The sequence below is a fragment of the Siniperca chuatsi genome, linkage group LG6 (genome assembly GCF_020085105.1).
Source record: "Siniperca chuatsi isolate FFG_IHB_CAS linkage group LG6, ASM2008510v1, whole genome shotgun sequence".
Classification (NCBI taxonomy): Eukaryota; Metazoa; Chordata; class Actinopteri; order Centrarchiformes; family Sinipercidae; genus Siniperca; species Siniperca chuatsi.
In genome coordinates this window covers 21,324,057-21,346,371 of record NC_058047.1, presented here as the reverse complement: position 1 = coordinate 21,346,371, position 22,315 = coordinate 21,324,057, and the positions used below count along the sequence as shown (strand labels likewise).

Genomic DNA, 22,315 nt, shown 5'->3' with positions numbered 1-22,315 from the left:
CATGACCACACAGAGAAATGCCTGATGTCATGTGACGTGTTTGGCAGAGCGATAAATACACACACTGATGTGATGGCAGTTAAAGTGGGACAGAGAGGGGATTAAGCTGAAAGTGTGTTGGCTCTGTTTGTGGTTTATCATAAGTTCACTGAAGTGTCACCTTTAGCCCCTGTTTAATCCTCAACATCTGTTTGTGTGCTTACTCACTGCAAGGTGATTACCTTATTGTTAAAGACTTTGTCTATGTAGGCCAACTTTGTAAAACTGTCAATGAAATGTAGTGCAAGCCAAATTTTCCCATGCTGGAAAATAATATAATAACTGAACATGTCTTGAATGGTTTCATGTATAAAGAGTGTCACTTTGAAGACGCAATACTCCATTCTCTTCTTATGCAGTTTGCTTGCTTTGTATACATATTAAGAATATGTCAATATTTGAACACATCCTTGCCATGCCTGGTGCCTTGTTGTAACTCAGCTATTTAATTTCCATAAAGAGACTTACGTAGCTTAAAATGGCACTTAGCAATGTTGCATTGCATTTTGAACAGAGAATCCCACTGCACCTAATAATGACTGATTCAGCAATCCTATAATGGGGTCAGTGCGAAGCCATGATCGGAGAAGCCGAGGCATGCAGAAACACTGGACCTTACATAACCAAGCTGCTGTGTGTTGTGATGCTTGTGTAAGCTGTTCTCAATAGAGGAGTAGCAACCATCACAAGCTAGTCCATGTCATTTTGTCAGAGAGGCCAAGTCAGTCAATGCACCAGGTTGCCATTAGGTTTTTGTTCGTGAAAGATGAAGCTCTTGATTCCTCTCTAATGCTACTTGTGTCTGACATAGTTTATCATATCGTATGTATGTACGGAATGTAAACAGAGCTGGGGAGCAAACTGCTACTGGTTCAGGCTGTGTTTTAGGAGAGTAATCTTTCTCATACCAGCAGTATTCTGAAAGTGCCAGGGTATTAGACATCTAGATTTAAATGAAACCTATCTAGGAAGTACTTTCCAGGCAGTAGCAATATAATGTATTAACAAGGTTTGATTGTGTACTTAGCAGCTGGGCATTATGACTGATATGTTTGTTGCAGTTTGTGTTGTTATTGCTTAGTGTGCTGAAATTCTCTTCTCATAATGTAAGTACAAACAACAAGGATATTGTTATATAGTTGACCTTGTTGAACTGAGCATGTAATGTCTGTTGAGGGGAGCTGTTAGACAGCTGTTGTGAGGAAGGGGACGATAGCAGAGAAACATGTCTGAAGACAGGAGCGTGCAAAAGGAAGAAAAAGTGTGAAGAACTGAGTCAGTGAGTTGGAGTATAAAAGATGAACAAGTAAGGATGGGGGAAGGGCGTGTGAAGTAGTGACTGAGTGATTGACTGAGTGAGAGAGAGAGTGTACACAATAGGTTGGCTCCTGGCCATGTATTCCCCTCCCCCTCACTGTCACCCTCTCCAGTGTCTCCAGCGGACCTCCGCTCTGCTCAGCTTGTGACTCTGGAGTCGGCAGCTGGGAGGGAGTGGAGAGCTGAGGCCCAGGCTGTGCCGATCCGGCTAGGCCATAGGCCTCGCCACGGAGGTAGGGGAGGGGTGAGGCCCTGTATGGGTGGTAAACTGGGCCTAAGCTTGAAGTCCTGAAGCCGCTCGCTCAAAAGCGCCTGAACAATTATATAACTTCACTGTATGTGTGCAATTATAACTCCACATTATGACCCAAACCTCTACCTCCCCATACACACACACATTTTATATATATATATATATATATATATATATATATATATATATATATATATATATATATATATATATATATATATAATCTCTCTCTCTCTCTCGCAGTCCCTGTCTTACCTCATCCTCCACCAGTTCTCCTTAACACTCAGACTTTAATGCACGACCCTCAGGAGCTGACAGGATCCCCGCTGTGATAGAAGCAAATGTATTCTTCCACCATGGTCCAAGTGCTGTAAAATTACAACCACCCCCTACTTCTTATCTCCACCCCTTTCCAGATTGATGCATATGTAGCGTGCCACTAGTTGCCTTTGTTCTCTTTAGTCCTCAGGAAAAGCCACTTAACATTTTATCAAAGGCTTTAAGCCTTTTCTTCCTATTAAAAAAACCCCAAAACAAATGCAGTTAATTTGTCCTTTGTTTCCATGTTGTTTGTGACTGACTTCGCTGTATCTGTTGGATGCGAGAGCACAGGAGGTCTGTCCGCTGATGTTACCTTTCGCTGGAGATAGTGGGTTGTTACGATCTTCCCCTGCCGCCATTACTCCATTATTGATCTCTTGGTTCTTGTCGTCTTGTGTGTTCCACTGCATATTTGCACAACAGGGATGATTAAATCATAATTATATGCTGCCATCTACTGGATTTAAGACAAAACTACACGTTAGTTGCAGTTGATGGTAACTGCAGTATAGTTTTGAATCTTGGTTGAATGATGAAACACATTCTCAATATTATTGTTTTCTGCCTTTTTTATGTCCCCTCAGTGACATTAAGAAAGAGCGGCAGCCACCATCGCCAGATGATGTGATTGTTTTATCAGACAATGAGCCATCCAGTCCTCTCATGAATGGCCACTGCTTCACGAAGACTGACACAGATAAACTTATGGTAGGAAAACAACATTTAAACTTTTTATTTAACACCTTATTTTGTGCACTGGCTGCATTCACACTTGGGGATAGCTGTTGAGAAGACCAAACATTTTTGGATTAGTCAATACTGACATAGCTTTAAATTGTAAATTGTCATTTATGTCTGCTAAGTCTCCTTTTTATTTGATACGGTATATATAGAAGAGTTCTCCTGAGGAGAGGGAGCGCATCATCAAACAGCTGAAGGAGGAACTGAGACTCCAAGAGGCCAAGCTGGTGCTGCTTAAGAAACTACGACAGAGTCAGATTCAGAAGGAGAGCACTGTGCAGAAGGTAAAAACGAAGATGAAAGTGTTGATTATTAATTATGTTTTGTTGGAGCTGATAGATGCATCAGGAATAGGAATTGTTGTGAAAAGTTTTTTCAGGTTTTATGAACACACTGCTATTTTTGACGAGTCCTAGTTTTCCTAAGATTTTCTTGTTGTTTTTGGTTTGACATCATCAATGAAGACTTATGAACATTTCAGCTTATTAACTTTATGGACTAATACTACCCTGTTAATTTCTAGGCGACTGGCTCTGTAGCCACTCCTCCTCCTCTGGTGAGAGGTAGCATCACATCAAGCAAAGGACCCATCCAGGTAGTTACTACATTTTGTTCAAGCAACCTGCCACAACTTGTCTAGTAGAGCCTAGATTGATGTATGATGCAAATCTACATTATACCCAGGGGTGAAAGTAGATTGAAGTTCTTGCCGGTACCGCTACCCCAACCTTCATTGCTTCATATTGTTCACTTCCCGCCCCCAGCTTCATGCATCCCTGAACACACACATTACATTTTTTAATGTCTGTACAGAAACATGTTTAGCAAATTATTTATTTAAATGGTGTAAGTGCCACATCATAATTTGTGAATGTTGACAAAACAGCAGCAGCAATGATACAGTTTTGTAAAGGCAGCAGGGTTCACTCCAGCATGGAATAAAAATCCACAGGTCTGTGCTGGGCACAAACACACTGGAACAATTTAGAAGCAATTTAGAAGAAAATTAACTGTTTATGTTGACGTAACGTTAGCAGATGTGTTTTCTTGTTGGAAATGCGATCGTGATGGGTTGTTGTATGTGGGCTTTGGCAGGCAGCTGCTGTCCCCTCTTCCCAGCACTGCGGCCTACTTTCAACCCTGATTATACCTCATACAAAGTGGATACTGAGCAACACAAGTGTGTAATTTACTGTATATTGGCATTGTGTTTACAGGTGACAGGTCGAAGCTCAGGCACAGTTATCCCTCCTCCCTTGGTGCGGGGTGGGCAACACATCCCGTCCAAACACAACTCTCAGATTGTTATGCCACCCCTGGTCAGAGGGGCCCAGGTTAGTGTGAGGGACTATGACACTGTTCAGATGATAATTGTCATCAACTGGCCCACATTTGAAGTGTACTCATTTGAAGAAGTTTAGATTTGAAGAGCTCTTTGTTAATTTCTTACTTTGTCTTGCTTGCTCTCTTCACACATCTATGTGTGCTGCTATCAGCCTATTGCAATGACTCCCCAGCAGATAGCCAGTCTACGTCAACAACAGCAGCAGCACAGCGGTTCAGGCCCCCCTCCACTCTTGCTGGCTCCCAGGGCTTCTGTGCCCAATGTCCAGGTCCAGGGCCAGAGGATCATTCAGCAGGGACTCATTCGGGTGGCTAATGTGGCTAACAGTAATGTCATGGTCAACATCCCTCAGGTGAGGACACAATATACAAGCAACATGTACACTCGTCTGGAGAAAGACTTTCATAGGAAGTGTGGAAAATGTACCTTTTCATAGCTGCTCTGTTCCGTTGCTAGACTGCATAGCTCTCATGCATATGGTCAGCTATAACAATGACGTCGCAGTTGCTGAAGTTTTTTTTAAAAAAAATTTTTTATTGCGTTTGTGTCCAGGCTTCTCCAACCAGCCTAAAGGGTTCTTCAGCGTCACCCAACTCTAGCGTCAACGATTCCCCAGCCAGCCGACAGGCGGCTGCTAAGCTTGCACTGCGTAAGCAGTTGGAGAAGACGCTGCTGGAGATCCCTCCACCCAAACCTCCTGCCCCCGAGTTCAACTTCCTGCCTTCAGCAGCCAATAATGAGTTCATCTACTTGTTGGGGTTGGAGGAGGTGGTGCAAAAACTTCTAGAGATGCATGGCAGGGGTGGGTAGATCTTTGCACTCTGGTAGCTAGTTTGGGATGTTGTAGTACAATGGTAGAATGAATAGTAGAATATACATGTTGACATCTAGTCTAAAGAAGCTCTCTGGTCCTCATATAGGTAATGTGGGCCCAGCTGCTGCCATGGCCAGCTCCATTCCCAAAGAGCCATACACCTGTGCCCAGTGTAAGACGGACTTTACCTCCCGCTGGAGAAAGGAGAAGGCTGGGACCATCCTCTGTGACCAATGCATGTCGTCCAATCAGAAGAAGGCATTGAAGGCTGAGCACACCAATCGGCTGAAGGCAGCCTTTGTTAAGGCACTCCAACAGGAGCAGGAGATTGAGCAGCGTATCCTCCAGCAGGCTGCCTCCACTTCATCTTCCTCCTCTGTCTCTAAAACCACCTCGTCCTCCTCTCCCTCACTGTCCAAGAGTGAGATGCTGATGTCCCAGCAGTACAAGCAGGTCAGGGCTGCCATGCAGCACAGATCTGTGGCTGCCCACCACTCCACCATTAAGCAGGTTAGTGTGGCCATTGATTGTGTGATTGTGTTGGTGATAGACACTTTAAAAACAGTTTAAAACTTTTTTTTTTTTTTTAAAAATCAGCAGCCAAAACATCTGCATGATAAGTAACACCTGCACCAACACACAGCATGTCTCCCATCATTTTGTCTTTCTGTACAGAGTCAGCTGTCACACAACATCCATTCTGCAATGAGCTCTCGTGGTGTGGCCCACTCATTCACTTCCTCCTCTCAGCTGCAGAGCGCAGTGACGGCAGCTGCGCTGGGCAGCCGGCCAGGTAAGCATGCTGCAGCACGCCTTCTGCAGCAGGGGTCAAAGGTCAGCGCCAGCAGCAGCAGCAGTAACCAGGGCAACGTGGCTGCCTGGAGGAAGCAGAGCGGTGGCAACACAGGTAAATAAACGTGAGACGAGGTTAGACTGAGAGCACACCTCACCCGTTCTCGTTATCTGCTCCTCTTTGGGGTGATTCCTCTCTGGCACTGTCACGCCTCAGTGTTTCTTCCAATTTTCTCAGGCTAGGCCTTTTTAATTTTAGAGTTACTTTATAGCGTTGTCATTATCCTCAAATAAAACTTTACTAGGTGCAGTTTTCACTCATTTTGAAATTTTAACTCATCTTGCTCAATGTCAACCTCTTCTTCATCTTTGCCTTCTTTCCACATGAGTCAAAATACTGTGAGTGTGTAATATGTCATCATAGAATAAATGTAAAACAGTTGGATCGCCAGTACATTGAACACCGATGTGTTTGTTTCCTGACAGGTGTGACTATGGCCTATGTGAACCCCAGCTTGTCTGCCCATAAGACCACCTCTGCTGTCGAGCGTCAGCGAGAGTACCTGCTGGACATGATTCCCTCCCGTTCTATCTCCCAAGCAGCCAACACATGGAAATAATGCAGTCTTCCTCCCTACTGACATCATAACTATTACCCCTCTTAATATCAATAACAGCCATTCTCATTATCATTCTAATCCTTTCTATGGACTCTGCCTCTGGCTAAAATGGTGCAGGGGAGAATCAGCCTAGTTTTTTGTTGGATACAGGCGTTCCTTCACCTCTTCCTCAGATATTACTACTACCATTTTCCTTACCAGAATCCTTCATCCCAGATAGGAGTTGTGCTGCGACAGCTTGGGCTTCTGGGATACAAGGAATATGTCAAATAGAATTTGGGTACCTTTTTTGAGGGTTGGGGTTTACATGGGCGTGTACAATTTTACAAACTTCTCCAGCGATGTTGCCTCTCCCTCCCTGTATATTGGTTGAATCTCCAAGTTGCTGCACCAAGAGGAAAAAATCCCTGGGCTCCCCTGCTTCTGGATTAGGCAGGGAAAAAATAATAATCACTATTATACACAATAAAATATTCGCCTTACGTCCTTCCCTTTTCCAGTCTGAGCCAGTCAGACTCAGGCCCATGTGGTGGCCAAGCCGAACTTAACTGAAGACCTCATCACAGGGATTGTGGTTGAGCTTCGAGGACCATCCACAAAATAACTGCTTCAGCTTTGCAAAAATGAATAACATTTAAAAAAAAAAAAAAGGACTGTAAAAAATGATCTATCTGCACACAGACTGCCTCTTCTCTCTAACCCACAGCAGTGTATAGTAGAGAAGTTGATGTGTGTTGGATTATTTTGTATGGCTGAATGTTAGGATTTTGTCTTTTCTCTATAAGTCATATACTGTGTTTGGAATATTGTGCTCCCTGATACTTTGGAAGTGGCCTATTGTCGAGGTCTGAATTTACAGGCTAATGTTACTGTTGAGGTGGTTTTACATCTGCTGGGTTCCATGTTGTGGCCTACTTTTAAATACTTTGTTTTTTCTAAGATGAAGAGGAAGAATAAAGATTAAGGTTTCACTTACTCATGTAAAGACATGGAGCATATGTTTGGAGGACTATTCTTCTTGAATATTGTTAAACAACAACAACAACAAAAAAAAACCTTCCAAAGAACTAGTGGAGCCCAAATGGAATCCCTTCTGCTAGAAGGTTTCTAGTTTATTTGAACCCTCTCTGGATATAAACATGAATTCATGCTAAACTGAGGGGGTGTAAGGAATGTCATATTTTTGACATTTTTGACAGTTTTGCTTTTAGTCATAGGTTGTGGTGCATTATTTTTCTTCTCTAGACACACTGTCTCTGGGTTTATTTATAGGGTCATGTTAGTAAAGATATATGCTTATGCCCTAAGTTTGAATGGGTCTCCACTTAAAATGATTTTTCTCTTGTGTGTCCAGTGGCTCCCACTCACCTTACGATTGGTCTGAGAGAAGCTGGACAGCTTTCAGAATGTAGTTATGCAAAAACCCCTATAGCAACAAATGACATGAAGTTCTTAGTCTTTAACATTAAGGTGTGTATGATTTATGTCAGGTCCTTGAATTGACCTATCTATGCCTTTCACATGAGCTCTAGCGCATTTTTATCAGGTTGCAGCAGCACAGGATAAGCTAGTGAATTACAATATGTCCTACATTAAACAGGGGAATTCCCATTGCTCATGAAGTTGAGTTAGTTTATTAACCATGTGCTGTCGTCTTAAATTTCAGTCACTGGGGTGGTCCAATTTCTTTGACCCTACCACTCAGCAATGGCTTTATTCAGACATTTCTGTGGTCCATTGGAAAATGTAAATTTAAAGATTAAAAATATGAAAACATTGATGTGTTGAATTTAAACAGTAAAAAATAAAATGTTTATGTATATTTCAAAATCTGAATGTTTTGCAAGCAATATGTTTAAAAACGCAAACCCAACAGACAAGAGGCTGACCACCCCAGCAGATATTTTCTCATTATAATTTATCTGTCCCATTTTTGTTATCATTTTCCCATTGAAACAATAGGGTTGATTATCTCATTATTAGGTAATTACAAACCTGGAGTCTTGCTGCCCTGTTGCCTCACTTTTGATTTCATAATTCATCCATGATGTGATCATCTAATGCGACATTGTAATGATTTGTCTCCTGTATCCAGAGTGCACTCTTTAGCGCACTGATTATTGTCAGGCAGCCATACAGAAAGATGGTGCACTGCATTAGGTAACTGTGCATCAGTTGAAGTTTATCCCTTTGTACTGGGTTATCATAACTGTACGTTTGGGTTTCATTTAGGATGGTGTAACAATACAGTATGCACATTGCTGATAGAAATACAGGCATACAAAGTTTAATTTAAATTGCTCAAGAGTTTGTATTTCTGTCTCAAAGTAGCATCGGAAATCTTCCAGGTTGTCTGTACATTCCTGACAGGCAGAAGGTAGCAGCCCGCGTCTTGTGGATGCAAAATAAGCAATCTGGAATCATTTTGTGCCCTGCTAAGTGTAACCCAGTGCTGTCCTGACTACTGCCTGCTGCTGCTGCTGCTGCTGTTTCACAACAAAATCACCATTCCGTTTGTTTGGGGTTAAAGCTCTGCTAAATGCAGTGCAGCCCAAATGGAAAAGAAAACAATGTATGAGAAATGTTTGTTTGTTTTTTTTTTTGTTTTGTTTTTTTTTGGATTTTTTTCTGCTCTATCAAATAATAAAACTAATTTTAACCCCTCTTTCATGACTGGTTTGCCTGTTCATTCATGACAGAGTTGCAACAATGGTGGATTAATCGATTAGTCAATTGCCAGAAAATGAATTGGTAACTATTTTGATAATTGATTAATCGTAATCTGCAGCCCAACATTCTCTCATTCCAGCTTCTCCAATGTAGGATTTCTTGTTTGTTTTATAACATTGAGAACCTAATACCTAGGCGTTGGCCCGATAAAACGAGATATTTAATAATGTCACAGAGGACTTTCAATACTGAAAATAATTGTTAGCCCTAAAGCATAGTTACATTTGTTCACTGGCCTTTGAGAAACTAGAGGTGAATACATACACTCAAAGCCCAGTAAACATCCAGTTATGCTGAAATCATACTTGGTTCATGTCTGTAAAGCTTTTAGTGTTCAATATTGAGACTTTCCTTGCTAGAAATTATTGTGTGGCCTTTGTACTGTATTACATTACATACAGCGGTTGCTTTTTTTTTTTTTTTTTTTTTTTTTGCTTTTCTTGTGTCTACCCCTACACACAAGCATCTGCATCTCACAAGTCAGTGTACATAGAAAGCAGGATACTTTCTAGCAGTTACATCATCATCAGTCTGTGAAGCCCCCCCCCCCCCCAAAAAAAGCAATTATGAAAGAAAAGTACAGAGAAACCACAGTTTTTAGCACTCATGCTGATTATTCTGATTGTTATCTGACTGTGAAATAGCAAGCTATCTAAACTAAATTTCAAAGTGTTCTCAAATATTTCATGTTTAATTTTCTCCCACTGGGGTTTGGATGAAGGAACTCAAAGCAGTAGGTTCTGGATTCAAACCACAAAACCAATCTTACCACTGAGCTTTTTCTGAACAAAAACTTGGGATTAAAGCATAGGTCTACACAAGCTGATCTTAAGATAATACTCACTTACCCATATGTACATTATGCACATAAGCCGCATATTCAGCTGAACTTCAGAATGCATTGTGTCACAGAACAAGGACCGTGGATTTTGTCCCCCCATCTCTTTCATTGAAATTCCTATTCTAAGGGATCTCTTAACAGCAGGTATGGACAGGACTACAAAGTACAAATCAGCATGTGAGTATTTATTTAAGATAGACTTTTTTTTAAGTGAACCTATTCTTTAATTTTTATCACACATTGACCAAATAAAACATTTTAAGTCAACAATTGCTGTTGCTCTCAGCTGTTCATGCCAAAGATACATATTGTAGACGTAACATGTTTGTCAAGCCTGGGTTTTTAGTGAACAGTTGCCGCTAACAAAACCCATTTCTGTTGTCACGTCCTCTAGTGTATTGCCTTTTTCTGTCATAATTAGTTTTCAGTCCCCTCTTTGTCTACATTGACTCAATTGAAACTGCAATAGCAATGTATAACCCATAGGTGGCAGAGTACACCAACATTCCATTGTTTGTCTTCAATTGTCCTTACATGAATTTAATCTTCCTAACAGGTACATTTGTGCAATGCCATAGAAAACAAAGACTTGCATGCTAATCTGTAATATAAGACCACAGACCTAACTGTTGCTGTAAGGGGCGGTCATGAACTCTGAAGTCAGAGCAAACTGGAGGGCAGGAGAGAAAAAGAGAGAGAGACCTTTGTAGAAGAAAGCGAGCTATTGTTTATCACCATGATCCACTTATGAGCTTCATTCCTTGGCAGCTACAGGTTCTCCCCCGTGATACTACCATACATAGCCTTCCTCTGGGTGCGTGTGTTATGCTGTTTATTTACATTTTAAAGATGGAGAGTGTTTTTCTCCTTTCACGTTTGCCCTAAATTCATGTGATCAGTCTGCATGCATCCTTTTGGGATCATTGTGGTTCTGTTCATATCATCCATCCATTTGTGCTGGAGCTACAAATTGCTGCTATATACCCACTCAGGCACTATAGTGTTGTTATCTCCGTTGTACCAGGCTTCATTTACCTTCCGACATCATATGAAAGGGGTTAATGTTTGCGATTCAGTGATCAGTCAAGTATTTCCTCACTCTGATGCTTGCTCTAGATTCTACATCAAGGGATCCTTTTGCCACCAAGGACTATGCTGGGGGGGGCTGCACCCTGGATGACTGAACAGCTATGCGGCTATCGCGGCAGCCTGAGCCAATCAGCCGGCGAGTACCATGCCTCCTGATTCTTAATTGGCTGGTTCTCCCAGTGAGTGCAGCTGATACACAGAGCCAGCTGGTTTTATTAAAGAATGACCCGGCTCGACAGTGGGAAAGAGACAGAGAGGAGAGGCAGAGATACAAAGGCAAGATTCAGTGTGTGTGTGTGTGTGTGTGTGTTTGCAGCCATTAATTACCTTCCAGTGTCTGAACCAATCAACAGCCATAGAGAGAGATACAGAGGGAGGAAGCCCATTTAGATTCTCAGGCAAAGAGGTAGACAGTGTGTTTATTGAATCAGAGTCAGAGAGAGGGAACGGAAGTGTTTTCTTCGGAGTGGCACAGCTCATCCTTTCTCATATTTGCTGAGTCGTGCTGGGCGAAAACAGATGGAGAAGATGAACCACAGCTCAGCAGAGGCTGAAACCATAGAACCACTGCGTTACCTCAGGTAGGCACCTGCTCATATCTGTTGCATGCTGCTCTCATGGTCTCACTTCTGTTCTCACTTCTGTGCCGCTCTTCCATTCTGTTTGGTTTTACAGTCACACCAATTCACAGGACTGCTCTCAAATCAATGCACAGTGCGAGAAAGAGATAGACAGTGGCGGGCAGACTTAGAGAGGAGAGACAGAGAGGGACATCCAGATCTTCTTGTAGGAGCCAAGAAAAGGATTCACATGAGACTTAGAGTGAACATTCATCTTGCAGTCTGTTTGAATCAGAGCAAGCTTTTTAAAAGGAAAACAGAGGGGAGGGAATAATAAGAGACATCAATTATTTAAGTTGACTTGCCAAATGCCACATGAATACCAGTACTGATTATAGTGATGGTAATGATGATGATGCCCAGCAGAAATACCTTGGTCTGCCCCAAGAAACTCCTACTCTGCTTTGCCAGTTTTGAATTTTCTTCGTTGCTCTTTTCCACTCCACTGAAACCTCAAATTAAATTACAAATATGAGCTGTTATTGAATTAGGCAGCATATGTTTAATTTGGCATTATCAGGCCACATATTACCAACCAAACCAAACATCTTATTATTCAGTATCTTTGTGGATGAGACATGTAATCAGTGTGTTATGCATTTGAAGGTTAGTGTAGTGTGTTTGTGTCTCTGGCTGCCTCTGTAGCACCACTTTTACTCTCATAGTGACAGATAGAAGAAGAATTTGAATTTGAGAAGGTTAAAGTCCCCACTGGGATATAAGAACATGAAACACACATACACACACACACACACATAAACACTGCACATGCACATATTATCACAAAAAATGCAGCTTAAATAAGAACATTGTACTCCAAAGCAAAAATTGCACAGACAGCAACAAAAAACAACATAATGAGAGAAAAAAAATCTATAGCCCATTTAGTTTTTTGCTTCAGCAAATAAGAATAATGTTTTTAATAGCTATATATGGGTAGGTAGCTAATTTAAGGCAGAGCAGGCTCTGTAAATGAAAGGTTTTTATCACAGAATTAGAAATCATTGATGTAGTAAAGCCAAACGGTAAACCAATACTGATGTGTTTTATATCTATGACCAAAAAAAAAACAGTGTAAACTTGTTTTATGAAAAAGTGTGGTATTGTACAAAAACAAATAACATTTATAATGAATAGCTAAAAGCTAAATGTAAATTTGGCCACCACGGTTAAAGGGGAACTCCACCAAATTTACACATCAAAGCTCCAGAGGGAGCTGCAGAAAGCTGCATTGTGGGTAACGTAGGTGCCAGGTTTTGACAAGGAAGAAGAATGCATGAAATAAATCTCTGGCTCTGCTGCATCGATTCCATCATGAGTCCAACCAGTGTTGTGCAAGTTCACACTTCACAAGAGCTAGCTCAAAGTTCAGTTCACACAGATTAAAATGAACTAGTTCACGTTCAGTAGTTGCAAACGGATACGTTCATCGTTCACCAAAAACTCGAGCGTGTTCAATGAATGGCGCTTTTTGAGTGTGTTCATGCACTACACTGAGTCCGACAATGTTATAGGAGTGCATAGCTAAATCAGTGGAGTACTCCTTTAACTACAGTAACATTTTGTGCATCTCCCATATTGGCTTTAATTTCTGTGCAGTACTTGACCAAATGCCTGTGCAGCACTAATGGTATGAAGCCATGCGCAGACTCACACACATGCGCACACACAGACAGCGGTACATTTTGTCACGAACACCTTTAAAGACAAGGAATGGTGTTGAATTCTATAGTGTGGAGAAAAGATTAGAGTGTGAATGCCTGAACAAATTGTGGCCTTGCTGTCTTAGTCTCTGGTTAATCTACTGTAAATTGGGTGTGTTGTCACTCACTGTTGCCTTTCCTCCTTCAGTGCACCGCAAATAGGATGATACGCTTAATATAGCCTAGACATATGGTTTATTCCTTTTCTTTTGATCCTTTATCTACAGTATATAAATCACTCTGTGAGCGACTGATTTTACAATATGAGTGTACATATGCCGCCTAAAGACATCTTCATACATCTCTTCTGTGACTCGTGTATCTACAGTAACACTCACACACACTCATTGTCATTGATTTAACTGCTCCAAACTCCTGACTCCCGTTTATTCACTGTCTCCATGTTGTTGCCACATCAATCAGTGCATGCACCTACATACATGTTATTTGCTGCATTTACATTCTTCTACGTGTGTGTCGACATCTGAGCAGCTCAGGCTGGCAGATTAACTATCACCCGAGAGGCTTCGACCCAGTCCTTAGCCTCTCAGATCTTTGCAGCTTGATTGGGGCTGGCTGGCAGTCAATTAAGGCAGTCAGTTAAAGCCCCCATATACTACTGCAGGGGTAACTAATAATACAGCCACTATCATCATCAGGGTCCATGTTTGTGCATATGTATGTATGTGCAGGCATGTAAACGTACTGTATATGTGACCTTGTCTCTCCTTCATGCCTTCAATTAATTCACTTTTTAAATTAGCCTGTGGTTCATAATTCATTCTAAAATGAAGATATTTATACTCATATAGATATTTATCCATCGTTGTTGCCAATCACGTTAATAGTTGACAAGCAGCTGTTATAGCAACCTGTTTAAGCAGAAGGGTTGGTGGGGATTTAGTGAACAAAGAAAAATTAGATAGAGATAATTACTGTCTAGAACTGTAAGCTCTATCATAAAAAATGTGCATCCACAGGAGATAATAATAGCCCGGAGACACCCTTGTGATAAAGCTGTTCAATGATCTGATATGATTATATAGAAATTGTAAGTCATGTATTTGCCAGAGGCAGAAACCTATTAAGTTAATGCATGAAATTCTCAATACGTGACAACCCTGCTGTTTTAGTGTCACTGCAGAATTCATTCCAAGCATGACTCGTCTCGTACACCACTGTTTTTCCAGAATAACAGATTCAACAAACTACACACACATAATGCAATATAGAATATGTATCACTAATTCTTAAAAATGTAAACTTAATCCACATCTGGAATAAAAATGAATTTCACCAAAACCTTGCATACACTTTTTAGCAAGTAGAAGTAGCCCTACATTAAAGCACAGGTATTGCTGAGGTGCTTCAGCTGATGAAATGCCTTAAGGAGGTGGAACCTGTAAATGTTGGCGGTGGTTCTGAGCTGGTGATGACTCAGCCTTGGATCTGGCACAGTCCCTGGTTTCTGCCTTTTGCTTCTGAAAGTTCAGATGGGTAAAATGCAGAGAGCAAATTCTGGGCTTGTGTGTACAATTTATTTTGGCCAATAAAGTTATTCTTCCTCTATTTCTAAAAGGCCAGTGCTCCTTTTTGTCTACATCACTAGTTGTTCTGTTGTATCTACTCTTTACAGTCAAATAACAGCAAATAATGTCCTCCAACCAGCCGGAGAGAACTGAACATTTTTGAGAGCCACTCTGAATTTAGAAACTGTATTCAGTATGCAATGTTTTTCTGGAGTGACTCGACAATAACAATAGTGTAACATCTGCCAGCACAATATGTCACTTTAAAAAAAAAATCAAAACATTTAAAGTTGATTATTTCTGTGGAGTGTAATTAGACGCTTTTCTCCCTCTGGATCTTTCTGATGTTGTCTTTTTCCACCTCCTAATTTCTCTGCTCTGACAGTGATGAATGTTCTGGCTCTTTGGTCCACCTTTCCCCTTTTGCCCACCACACCTGAGGCCTGGGGCCAGTCACACAGAGAAATGTTAGACTGGTCTGAGATATTTCTGTCCATCTTTCCATCTATCTGAGCTACTGCCAGTGTGTCAAGCTGTCTGACTTTACCTGCTTTGCCTTCATGTCTCTCCTACCTTGGCAACGATGCATATTGAGCTTATTGTTATTCCTTTGGCTTGCCTCACTACTTTCAGCTCTCTGCCACCAATTCCCATGCTGGCAGCTCCATTTGCCTGTGTGACAGCTCAGGCATTTATTTATAGGCCAAATCTAATAATTGGGGCAGAGAGGTGGAGATGCAGAGAGGGAGAATGGAGGGGAGAGATGATTTGCTACCAGTGCAATGTTTGGCCATAATTTCCCTCCTTCATTAAAGTCAGATTAGCTGTAAGAGTTCTCCATTTGCCATGTGTGAAAGAGGATCATGTGGGGGAGAGGGGAGGCGAAGCAGAATCAGGAGTGATGGTTGGTTTCAAGTGAATTATAGGATCTACAGGAAGTTGGCTATTTCTGAACTTTGCTTAAGAAGCATTGCATAGCTGTAAAGTGTGAGCTAACAGAATCAAAGAAGTAACCAGACAGCTCTAAGTGCATTCACACAAAATGATTTTGTTACTGTGAGTACCTAGCTTGAGGTAGGAGTTAGATTAGGCTATTTTGGCATTTTTATAGTTTAGAGCAGCCACAATTCTCTGTTAATAACAAGGCTAAGAGTCTTCAGACATGCTAGCAGCTCTGTGAGGCTAAATGCTAACGTCAGCATGCTGACATGCTCCCAATGACAACACTAACACACTGATGGTTAGCAGATATAATGTTAACACATCCTATTTGAGAGTGTTAGCATGCTAACATTTGCAAATTAGCACTAAACACAAAATACAGCTGAGGCTGATGGGAATGCTGTTAGTTTTATGGGTAATTTGTTGCTGACATATTTCAGTCTGGACCAAAGTGCTTGACTGACTGACCAACATTGCCATTTCCTGGCTATAACAAGACTAAGAATCTACAGGCATGCTAGCGGGTCTGTGAGGCTGTGGGACAGTGGTGCTTTGAGCTAAATGCTAACAACAGCGGGTTTAGCGGGTATAATGTTTGCCATATTCACCCTCTTAGTTTAGCGTGTTAGCCAAACATTAGCTCTAAACACAAATTACAGCTGCGGCTGATGGTAATGTTTTGAAGGTATGTGCTCATAAACCAAAGTACTAGACAAATTACAAATTTGACCTAATGACGGTGCTAGATGAAAAGTTAAAGCACTAGTGTGTAACATTTAGGAGGATCTATTGGCAGAAATTAAATATAATATTCATAAGTATGTTTTCATTAGTGTATAATCACCTGAAAATAAGAATCGTGTTTTTATTACCTTAGAATGAGCCGTTTATATCTACAGAGGGAGCGAGTCCCCTTCCACGGAGGCACCGGCCATGTTGCACCGCCATGTTTCTACAGTAGCCCAGAAATGACAAACTAAACACTGGCTCTAGATTGGGCCTTTTGCATTTTTCGCAAGTTTTGCTGCCACCTTAGTTTTTCCTACACGCTTGGAAGGGGAGGTTGAGGTGAGCGGTATTCAAATGTTTGCAAACTGCAATTTCACCGCTAGATGCCACTAAATCCTACACACTGGACCTTTAAGGGATCACCAAAATGATAACAATTCATCCTGAGAGGGAAATGAATGTCTGGATCAAATTGCATGGCAATCCATTCAATAGTTTCTGACATATTTCAGTCTGGGCCAAGGTGGTGGACTGACCTGACCAACCAAGCAACCAAAAATTTCCATCTAGGGTACAGCGTGCATGTATATATGCTGCAAGTGTGGCTAAAAAATAAAAAAATACAGAATTTATTTAAGTTGTTCGACACAGGAGCTAATGATGGAAGGGTGTATAGCAGCTCACAGGCTAATGGGAAATATGAAAATGAAAGAAAAATGCAGGGACTTGATGTTTAAAGTTCTTAATGTCAATGAATTCACCAGTTCTCTGGTGAGGTTGAGCTCTCTTTCACCTGAAGTCTGACAGCTCTTGTTTTCATTTGCCTGACCACCCCAAAGCAGAAAACCCTGCTGATTCAGGCTTAAATTAGTCTCCAGGCAGCAGCCTTTGTTAATGAAGCACACAAGAGAGCCATTTGAGGAAGGCTGAGCCAAGACTGTGTCCTCCTCAATATGTCCACATTGTGAATCATTTAAGGGATTTCAGTGGACATTAGGGAACACGGGAGAGACAACAGTATTCTCCCCAAGGTGCCCCAGTTTGTTTTACATAACTTTCACAATGACAGATTCAGAAAAAAAAAAATCTCAAAAAGAATCCTGATTTAGTTGGATTGGTTTGAGGAGAGATGTGAGGAGAGTAAAAAGGTCACACTTACTGCGGATTGAAATGGTGGGGTGAGTTTGGTTAGTTTATCTTCAGGGTTTGCTCTGACAAGCTGTATACAATGAGTTGTCCTTCAAACAGCAGCAATTGCACCTGGAGTGTGTCTGTGTGCGTGTGCATGTACATACATTAGGGCGAATGAGAGAGACAGCGAGACAGAGAGAGACCACCTATGATTCCTTCTTTGCAAAGGTAATTGCAAGTCATTTGAGCTTTAAATTGGCAAGATGTAATAGATTCAGAATATATCACCTGCGCGCGACCTTCATACTGTGACGATTTTGTGTGTTTGCTTGTTTGTGTGTGTGTGTGTTATTGTTAAGGGGAATGAGCATTCAGAAACACAGCAGGGCATATTGATGTGCAAGCTGGACTCTTATCAGTTTCTTACCTCCTTCACAGCTCCAACAACTGTTAGCTTTACATTGGCCCAGATAAGGACGGCAGAACTAGAGAAGTGTTTTGAGTGTAGGCTCTGGTGCAAATTTGAATGGTGCTTTTCTAAATAGGAGGCAGCTTAAGACAGCATGTCTTATCCTTGAAAAATTGACCTTCAAAAAATTATTCCCTGTCCTCCTTATCCCTCATCTTCATGTTATTTCTCCCACTGTTGGTGCCTCTCTCTACTCCCCTCATCTGTCCCTCTGAAACACTGGGCTCTGTCATCAGGCTACTATTCCTATTTTATGCACACACACAAAAAATGGAGGTGGTTACAGTGGCTGCTCAGGGGAATCCACAATCCTTTGAGGTGTCTTCTAACAGAAACAGAGCTAATGTATTATTCCTCCTTTACTATCGTGATTAAGCACGCACTGCAATTAAGAGAAAGAATTTCACACTTGAGTCACAGGAAAATCCACAATATTTCATGTTAAAAATGTTAATGTAAAGGGTGCTTGTGAGAGTTTGTGTGTGTTTATGCATTCATTTGTGTAAGATTGGTTGACTGAAGAGAGCATTAGTGTATCTTTGGTGGAAGTTGAATGTACTCAAGTGTAGCATCTGTTGAGAACCTTTTATTTAAATACCTCCAGGTCCCTCACTGCTAAATTCTCATCAAATACACAGACCCACATACAGACTGCTGAAAGAAAAGGTAATCAATGGCTGCCTGGAAGGCAGGAATAATATGAACAAACACTCCTGATTCTTCAACAGTGTTTTGTGTTTCACCCTGCGATGGACAGGTAGCAAACCCACTGCTCACTAGCCTAACATGTGCTCTGTCTGTTTGGTGTGTTAACCAAGCACCAAATTAAGCTATTGTTCACAACCTGCATTTTTTCTGTTTTGTTGAGTTTCCACACAAAAAAGACTTTTTAAATTTAACAAAACGTCCTTGCTCTGCAATTGTGACTATAATGTGTGACTGGCCCATTGGAAGGTGATTTAATTTCTACTTTTAGATCACTTTGTCTTTTCAAAGGTACAAAAGTACTCAAAACTTAATAATGTAATGACAGGGGCTTTCATTTGACTCATTTGAGCACCAGGCTATTATTAGAGACAGACCATTATTTCATTTGACAGGTCCACAGTGTGCCTCAATTAACTACAGTTAATTAAACTATTATCCTGCTTAAATGTGATCTTTTTATATGATATTTTAGCCATTTTTACTGATATTGCAGGTGATGCATATTGTTGGCCTTTCACTGCTTATTCTACTGCATTTTTTCACCTGACTTTTACTTTTGACTACCCTGTTCACATCCACCACTTCCACATACATGATTTCCTTCTGTGTTTCTTTCATGACTTAAGCTGCATCACCCGCCACCATTAAATGAAACACATTTTTACAACAAATGAGTGAAAAAACAAGGAACATTTAAGGTTTCATGCAAAGTGTTAGTTATAAAGATCAATCTAACCTTTTCAGAACTACTTTGTGGTTCCATTTTCATTTACACACAGTTTTGCATTACATTGGAGGATTGTGATGGACATTTCGGGTGCATTCATCTCCATTTTTACTTTGGTTTTGTTGGTATGGCTGAACTATTGTCAACCTGCCTGACCATCTAGCTACTCGTGTTTCCTGCCATTGATGTTGTTTGCTCCCAAGATCTCAGCAATGAAAGTAGTGAAGGAAATAAACGATGAGGAATGATAGAAATGATGGCCATAACTTTAATAATAAGACCCATGTTTTAAAAACAAAAGTTTTCTTTTAAGCAGCCCTCTGCTCCTTAAAGTGTCTGACTTTCATTAGAAGTAATCAAAAATACTGTTGTATACAGTCATTCCACATTGCATTACATATATTATGACAGCTTCGGATAGACTACCCAGAAAAGATCTGATTGTAAATGTGTGAGCTTTTGTGTACGTGTGGGATGAACGTGTGTGTTTGTTTATATGCCTAGATGATATTTATACAGACTTTAGTGTGTGTAGACAGGATGCATTGTCATCGTGGGTGAGCATTTGTTGGATATTTTGTTTACTGAGCTACATTTAGAAAGCTGACAGGCATGAGAGAAGGATGAAAAGAGAGAGGGATTATGGGAGTGTGTATCCCTGTGTTTATGTGTGTAGGTGCGGAGGATTTAGGTAGTAGGGGTTTTTAAAAATTGGTATTGTCGCCCTTGCTCTTCTGTTTCCGTCACAACAATAAGGGTCAGATTTAAACAAGAACACTTGAGCTGGTGCAACTGTTATTTCTCCAAACTCTCCAGACGTTCAGACCTCATCACGTCTCTAATACAGGCTCACATCCAAGCTAAGTCAGCTTTTTGTTACTTTTTGTTGTTGTTGTTTTTCAGCTGGTGGTATTGTCATTCTGTTCCTTTGTGTGCATGTGTGTGTTTGTTCTTTTGTCCCTGTGTAATAATAGAAAGAGAGGTTTGCTGTGAATAAAGAAAAAGATCTCGAACAACTGGTTGATTTATTGTGTAACTCAAGAGAAAATAATCTCCATTGTCATGCCTCTGAAAAAGTCATTAGTGCCCTATATCCAGTGTGAGCTCCAGTCTTGTTTTGCATTATTGATTTCAAGTGTGGGATGATGTGAGGAATTCATTTTTGTAAGTGCCTATTGGCTTTATTCTCAAACCCTGGCTGAGCTGTATACACATGTGCCCAAATGTTTTTCAGTGGCTTTAGCACACAGGAATAATCCATCAAATCTTGTCAAGAGAGTATTGACAGAATAGTTAATCAGAAAGAAGATTCATTTATTCTGAGATTCCCGCAGTGATGTCTGTCAGACAGTTTAAATCATCTGATATTTCTCCAGTGACAATTTCTTTCCTCAAGTCCTTGAAATAGGTCATGAGTAGATTTATATTAAATCATCTCAAGCTGCTACTGAAATGACATTGAGAGGAGTTGACATGGTTCGGGAATCTCCCCTCACCAACTTCCTTTGGAGATGTTCCAGGCATGACCGACTGGGAGGGGACCCCAGGGCCACCCTCCGTACACACTGGAAGGATCTCCCGGGAAGCTGTTGTATGAAAGAACATTAGGGCCTTTTGCCAACATGACTCCTCCTCCATACTGAAGCAATAAGAAATTCTGACATTTCATAGCCAACACTGAGATGTCTGCAAGTCAGATGCTCTGTGTGGAATGGCAAAGTAAAGCAGGATTAGACTCACCAATTCAGTAGATGGAATATTAGCAAAGTTTACTGAAACAATGAGGCAGGCAAAGGTCACCAACAGGTACTTAGTCAAATCTCAAACAAGTCGGAAAGGACATAAACAGGAGGAAAAATCCAAAAAGACAGGCAAGGGTCTGAAACACTGTGGCTTAGGTGGCTCTACTGTATAGATGATCTCGTTGGACTGCTACAACCTGCAAGGCAAGGGCCAGCCAGGGTCCTCATGCATTTATCCTGGGTTGGTATCACTCTCTGTAATACTCTGTAAAGCAAGATGCATGCTTTTCCTCCACTGTCAAAAATCTGGGGCCACCGTCAATAGATGCTGTGTTTACAAAATGAGGCTTTACCAGTTGAAGAAGTGCATTGGAGAAGGACAGAGAAGTGAGTAAGATTTTACCATTCACTGTAAAAACTTCTATTTAGAGCTGCATTATTTTTTCACTGCACCCCAAGGCCAGACAGGCTAAATCCAGCCCTGGCCAGCATTTCCGCTAGCGAGCTAATGAGTACTGCCTGCTGATCACTACTGGCTGTGCGAGCTATTACAATGTTATCTAATAGACCACACTGATTCTCGGTTTGACAATGTTGTTTTGTGAGTTTGTGTTTTTTTTAAATGTTACAACGCACACATTTCAGCAGGAATACATTACTGAAGATGACTTTTTTTTTTTTACTACAATGGCAATGTGCCAAATTTCATTATCTGATATGTAATACAGATAAATTATATTGATGGGATGGTTTTCAAAATCTGATTAAACTACAAGTTATGTTCATATCCATAATGGATATAATGTCATATTTTGGAGGGGTGCCTGCTCCAAGTCTTTAGTTTGTTTCTCTCATAATCATTATTTTAACATTTGAAAATGTTTGCATGGCTTGAATCATGGTTTGTCAAAACTAAGTAGGGGTAAAAGAATAAAGAAACACGACAGGTCAATTAACAATCTTTACTGCGTTTTTTCCCTTTTCTGGAGCTTTACTAATTTTCCAAGGACAGCTGTGTTGCACACTTCTTCACTGTTTACCTGTGTTCAAGTACACTAGCTAGCACGGCTACCGAAAAGTAGCCTACTTGGCCTACTCACGCCTTCCGCTGTT

General features: G+C 40.9%; 2 protein-coding genes across 3 annotated transcripts in view; both read left to right on the top strand.

Moving 5' to 3' along the window:
• gatad2ab (GATA zinc finger domain containing 2Ab) overlaps positions 1–8,907 on the top strand; it is a 28,477-nt gene extending 19,570 nt beyond the window's left edge. The window contains exons 1-10 of one of the 2 annotated variants that reach the window (XM_044199302.1): positions 604–1,589; positions 2,515–2,638; positions 2,824–2,955; positions 3,195–3,266; positions 3,889–4,005; positions 4,168–4,368; positions 4,569–4,818; positions 4,937–5,340; positions 5,506–5,737; positions 6,109–8,907. In XM_044199302.1, coding sequence (XP_044055237.1) covers positions 2,594–2,638; positions 2,824–2,955; positions 3,195–3,266; positions 3,889–4,005; positions 4,168–4,368; positions 4,569–4,818; positions 4,937–5,340; positions 5,506–5,737; positions 6,109–6,242 — 1,587 coding nt within the window. In that variant the 5' untranslated portion in view covers positions 604–1,589; positions 2,515–2,593 and the 3' untranslated portion in view covers positions 6,243–8,907. Of the gene's footprint in view, positions 1–603; positions 1,590–2,514; positions 2,639–2,823; positions 2,956–3,194; positions 3,267–3,888; positions 4,006–4,167; positions 4,369–4,568; positions 4,819–4,936; positions 5,341–5,505; positions 5,738–6,108 lie in introns of those variants that run through there. The other variant, XM_044199301.1, reaches the window with a different exon arrangement.
• Positions 8,908–11,103: 2,196 nt separating this feature from the next.
• The window catches only part of yjefn3 (YjeF N-terminal domain containing 3), a 39,943-nt gene continuing 28,731 nt past the window's right edge, over positions 11,104–22,315 (top strand). The window contains exon 1 of the mRNA XM_044200147.1: positions 11,104–11,483. Coding sequence (XP_044056082.1) covers positions 11,422–11,483 — 62 coding nt within the window. The 5' untranslated portion in view covers positions 11,104–11,421. The remainder of the gene's footprint in view (positions 11,484–22,315) is intronic.